Source organism: Heptranchias perlo, chromosome 9 (assembly GCF_035084215.1).
Source record: "Heptranchias perlo isolate sHepPer1 chromosome 9, sHepPer1.hap1, whole genome shotgun sequence".
NCBI lineage: Eukaryota > Metazoa > Chordata > Chondrichthyes > Hexanchiformes > Hexanchidae > Heptranchias > Heptranchias perlo.
Genome location: NC_090333.1, coordinates 8,182,700 through 8,188,699, shown reverse-complemented (window position 1 = coordinate 8,188,699; position 6,000 = coordinate 8,182,700). Strand labels below are relative to the sequence as shown.

The window sequence follows — 6,000 nt, the reverse complement described above, 5'->3', positions numbered from 1 at the left end:
CTGACTGGGTGCGACTCCTGTCAATCACCGCCAATGCAGCACTCTGACTGGGTGCGACTCCTGTCAATCACTGCCAATGCAACACTCTGACTGGGTGCGACTCCTGTCAATCACTGCCAATGCCACACTCTGACTGGGTGCGACTCCTGTCAATCACTGCCAATGCAACACTCTGACTGGGTGCGACTCCTGTCAATCACTGCCAATGCCACACTCTGACTGGGTGCGACTCCTGTCAATCACCGCCAATGCCACACTCTGACTGGGTGCGACTCCTGTCAATCACCGCCAATGCCACACTCTGACTGGGTGCGACTCCTGTCAATCACCGCCAATGCCACACTCTGACTGGGTGCGACTCCTGTCAATCACTGCCAATGCAACACTCTGACTGGGTGCGACTCCTGTCAATCACTGCCAATGCCACACTCTGACTGGGTGCGACTCCTGTCAATCACCGCCAATGCCACACTCTGACTGGGTGCGACTCCTGTCAATCACCGCCAATGCCACACTCTGACTGGGTGCGACTCCTGTCAATCACCGCCAATGCCACACTCTGACTGGGTGCGACTCCTGTCAATCACTGCCAATGCAACACTCTGACTGGGTGCGACTCCTGTCAATCACTGCCAATGCCACACTCTGACTGGGTGCGACTCCTGTCAATCACCGCCAATGCCACACTCTGACTGGGTGCGACTCCTGTCAATCACCGCCAATGCCACACTCTGACTGGGTGCGACTCCTGTCAATCACCGCCAATGCCACACTCTGACTGGGTGCGACTCCTGTCAATCACCGCCAATGCCACACTCTGACTGGGTGCGACTCCTGTCAATCACCGCCAATGCCACACTCTGACTGGGTGCGACTCCTGTCAATCACCGCCAATGCCACACTCTGACTGGGTGCGACTCCTGTCAATCACCGCCAATGCCACACTCTGACTGGGTGCGACTCCTGTCAATCACTGTCAATGCAGCACTCTGACTGGGTGCGACTCCTGTCAATCACTGCCAATGCCACACTCTGACTGGGTGCGACTCCTGTCAATCACTGCCAATGCAGCACTCTGACTGGGTGCGACTCCTGTCAATCACCGGCGAGTCTCAGCCCTTGTGCGCTCAGCTGTAAAGGGATCTGAGTGCAATTCACCCGCCGGAGAGGCAGAGAGTGATTTGGATCTGGCCCCGTTATTAGCGTTGCCGTTATCGGAATAATCTCTGCGGGCTTCTGCTTTGAACCGCAAGAATACTCTGGAAATCTAATCAGAGACTGGGCTTCATGAGATCTGCAGGGGATCGCAGACCTCCGAGTGCTGGGGTGAGTCGTCAGGCTGCTCGCCCAGTGCTTTTATATATCATCAGATAAAATATATTGCAACAAAAAAAAATCACATCGGCAGCCTTGTGGTTAATGCACGTTGGCACCGAGCGGTGGTCTACTTTTCAGCAAAAGTTATTATGAGTTAGAAAATGCTGGAAATGTCCATTAACACCTGAAACGCCAGGTCAGAGAGACCCATTGTCCGAACTGTAAAAGGAAAGTGGGCAGTCACTTTGGTCAGTTCTTCATTCAACTGGTTCAGAGACAGGTGAGACCAGGTAAAGGGAGGTGGGTCATAAATATATGCTAAATTTCCTATAACAGTGACTACACTTCAAAAGCACCTTATTGACTTTCTTTTCTTTCAAGCTATATCTCCATATCACATCATGACATCTGAAAGCCCTTCACACAGTGATGGGCTGTAGTGACTGTTGTTATGTAGCCCAGTATCTCACAAACAGCAGGTAATCTTTTGGTTGTGTTGGTCGCTGTTGAACGGGGAGAAACTCCTTGCTGTTCTCCAAGTGACACCAGGGGATCTTTTAACGTCCACCTGAACAGACAGACAGGTCGACTTTGCTTTACTATTTCAATCTGAAGAGCCATGCTCCCTCAACACCAACAGTAAATATCGCAAGTGCCAGCCTGGATTATGCAGCCAAGTCCTGATGTGTGACCCTTGAAGCCACAGCCTTCGAACCCAGAGACCAACTTGCTACTAAGACTGCTGCCAAGCGAGTAGTAGAAAGAGGCAGCTATTTTTCCAAAATGAAAGAACTGAGAAGGGGTGAATGGGATGGTGTACAAAGGTCAAGCAGGCTCTGTATAGTTATTAGAATGACAAAAGGTGAGTAAAACGGCTCTAAAATTGGAAGGAGTGAAGTAGAACGTGAATGGGTGAAACTGAGAGGAAAATAGGAGAAGATGGTTTAAAAGAAAGAACTTGTGCCTTTTATGACTTCAGGACGTCCCAACGCACTTCACAGCCGATGAAGTGTCAGGAAATATGACAGCAATTTGCGTATAGCAAAGTCCCACAAGCAGCAATGAGTTGTATGATCAGATACTCCAGTGATGTTGGTTGAGGGATAATATTGGACACCAGGAGAACTCCCCTTCTCTTTGAATAGTGATATAGAACCATTTGCATTTACCGCTGAGGGTAGATGGGATCTAGGTTTGACACCTCATCCAAAAAACGGCATCTCTGACAATGCAGAACTCCCTCAGTACTGTACTGAAGCGTCAGCCGAGATTATGTGCTCAAGTCGCTGGAGTGGGGCTTGAACCCATGATCTTCTGACTCAGAGGTGAGAGTGCTACCACTGACCCAAGGCTGACATTTAAAGTTTAAGGTTTGAAGTCAATATTCAGATCAGGGTGCTCTAAAGTGCCCAGGAAGAAAAATTAGATACTATTCCTGAAATTTGTGATGAGCTTCATTAAAGCAATGTAGGACAGCAAAAGTGGAGAGGTTGGAATACAAATGGAGGGATTCAGAACCAGGTGGAGGTCAGGATTATGCTTGAGAGTGTAATGGAGAGAACATTGGGGTTGATTGCTAGCATGAGAAAGGGTTTATAACAAGAATGGACTGCAGAGCTTAGTGGAGTGTCTACTGGCAATACTGGCTAGCTCTTCAGGTTGAGGGGTAGTGTAGTAGGAGCCTGGGAACACATATTAATTAACCTACAAAGTGGGGGGAAATACAGTTATGTTTTTGTGAGATATATATAATCTAAAAGTCTTGCACCTGGTGTGCATTTTGGGCTTTGCACTGTGGGTGTTACATCTGTACATATATGTGCAAATTTCTTTGTTATATCTGCACCTGATTGGCTCTAACTTCACAGTCGTAAAACAGTAAAAGTTCATAACGAAGCATGTAGGAAATAAACTGATTGAAAGCAGCAAAAACAGGTATTAAAAGTTCCAATGTCAGTTTTTTTTTGCAACCTTCCTCCTTGATCCTTACATCCATGCTCCCACCCTTAGTTATTCCAAAGCTGACCGACTGCACGTTTCCTCCCTTCTTCTGCTCTACCATTGGTGACAGAACCTTCTAGAACATCCTTCCTAAACCCTTTTGTTTTACTACATATCTCCCCAACTTCAAAATCTTCCATAAAAAGATGCCCCTTTGATAGCGCCTTTGGTCAACTCCCTTACTGCCCCTCCTATTTCTCTGTCGTTTAGTCTGACTCCCTTGCTAAATTTTGCTACAGTAAAGACACTTAAAGGAATTTTTGGTTTTGTGCTAGATATTTTCTTGGGTTCAGTGTCACTGGTCAGTCCCATAAGAGGACCGTGCATCCCCTACTATCTGGAGTGCACCTTTCACTGCCAATATGTGAGTGGGCGGAGATTTGGCAGATGCAATACAATATTGGAAAATGTGAGGTTTGCACTTTGGCAGGAAAAATCAGAGAGCAAGTTATTAACTTAATGGCGAGAAACTGGAAAGTACTGCAGTACAAAGGGATCTGGGGGTCCTTGTGCAAGAAAATCAGAAAGTTAGTATGCAGGTGCAGCAGGTGATCAAGAAGGCCAACGGAATGTTGGCTTTTATTGCGAGGGGGATAGAATATAAAAACAGGGAGGTATTGCTGCAGTTATATAAGGTATTGGTGAGACCGCACCTGGAATACTGCATACAGTTTTGGTGTCCATACTTAAGAAAAGACATACTTGCTCTCGAGGCAGTACAAAGAGGGTTCACTCGGTTAATCCCGGGGATGAGGGGGCGGACATATGAGGAGAGGTTGAGTAGATTGGGACTCTACTCATTGGAGTTCAGAAGAATGAGAGGCGATTTTATTGAAACATATAAGATTGTGAAGGGGCTTGATCGGGTGGATGCGGTAAGGATGTTCCCAAGGATGGGTGAAACTAGAACGAGGGGGCATAATCTTAGAATAAGGGGCTGCTCTTTCAAAACTGAGATGAGGAGAAACTTCTTCACTCAGAGGGTAGTAGGTCTGTGGAATTTGCTGCCCCCATGAAGCTGTGGAAGCTACATCATTAAATAAATTTAAAACAGAAATCGACAGTTTCCTAGAAGTAAAGGGAATTAGGGGTTACGGGGAGCGGGCAGGAAATTGGACATGAATTTAGATTTGAGGTTAGGATCAGATCAGCCATGATCTTATTGAATGGTGGAGCAGGCTCGAGGGGCCGATTGGCCTACTCCTGCTCCTATTTCTTATGTTCTTAAGTAGTATACAAACACAGGAATCGCAGGCTTCTTCGACAGCACCTCCCAAACCCGCAACCTCTACCACCTAGAAGGACAAGGACAGCAGGCACATTGGAACAACACCACCTGCACGTTCCCCTCCAAGTCACACACTATCCCAACTTGGAAATATATCGCCGTTCCTTCATCTTCGCTGGGTCAAAATCCTGGAACTCCCTTCCGAACAGCACTGTGGGAGAACCTTCCCCACACAGACTGCAGCGGTTCAAGAAGGCGGCTCACCACCACCTTCTCAAGGGCAATTAGGGATGGGCAATAATTGCCGGCCTCGCCTGCAAGGCCAACATCCCATGAACGAATAAAAAAAATAACACAGAACTTTTGCTCTGTATACTAGCTACTGAAATATCGCACATGAATTCTCTCTCTATGGAAGGTGGACTGAAAAGCACTCTTATCAAGACGATGTGGAGATGCCGGTGATGGACTGGGGTTGACAATTGTAAACAATTTTACAACACCAAGTTATAGTCCAGCAATTTTATTTTAAATTCACAAGCTTTCGGAGGCTACCTCCTTCCTCAGGTGAACGATGCGGAATTCCGCATCGTTCACCTGAGGAAGGAGGTAGCCTCCGAAAGCTTGTGAATTTAAAATAAAATTGCTGGACTATAACTTGGTGTTGTAAAATTGTTTATCAAGACGAGGCACGATTTCAAAACCAACAAACTGGTTTATTTTACGTTAAGGTCATGTACAGCTTTCAAAACAGTCAATTTCCAGTGCTGCCTGGATTATGAAAAGTAACAAAGATGCAAATACTAACTCTTTGAGCGTGGATCCACTATCCCCAGCTAGGCCTTTCATGCTAGCTGGTCTAGGCTTTTAAAAACACAATAGACAGCTTCTTACTGCCATCTGGGCACTAGTGACTTACTTTGATAGAGAGAGAAAGAGAACTCTGTGAGGTCAGGGCTATGGTCCACGGAGTTATCAATCAAAGTCACTATCCTGAGGGAAATGCCTCCCCTTTGTCCTGGGAAGGTAAGACTCTTAAATGTTTGCCTTAGCTATGCACCCTGAGGTGCCAATGGAATGAGGTGATATCTGACCATTTAGGAATCACAAGGGAACCATTTCATCACAATAGGGTGAAATGTTTGAGATTGTACACAACAATTCTAATTAATTACTAATTAACATTATAAATTACTATGGTAACCAGCCTAGAGTTAGTGCGGCTGGCAAATGCCGAATTCAACCTTAAATGAATATTATAAGAAAAAGATTTCCAGTTTAGGCAATGCGGGTTAAAACCCAAATTATTACAGGTGCAAGCGGCTTTTGAAAGATTACTAAAGATGTATGAAAACAACCAATCACCAATGATCAATCAGCAAAACCTACCAAGGGAAAAAAACTTGCATTTATATAGCAAGTTTCACATCCTCAGGACACCACAGCCAATGAAG

General features: G+C 46.0%; 1 protein-coding gene across 1 annotated transcript in view; it reads left to right on the top strand.

The window, feature by feature from the left end:
• The first annotated feature begins 1,142 nt into the window (after window positions 1-1,142).
• spata1 (spermatogenesis associated 1) overlaps window positions 1,143-6,000 on the top strand; it is a 73,830-nt gene continuing 68,972 nt past the window's right edge. Inside the window, exon 1 of the mRNA XM_067989825.1 lies at window positions 1,143-1,326. Within this exon, the coding sequence (XP_067845926.1) occupies window positions 1,288-1,326 (39 nt within the window). The 5' untranslated portion in view covers window positions 1,143-1,287. The remainder of the gene's footprint in view (window positions 1,327-6,000) is intronic.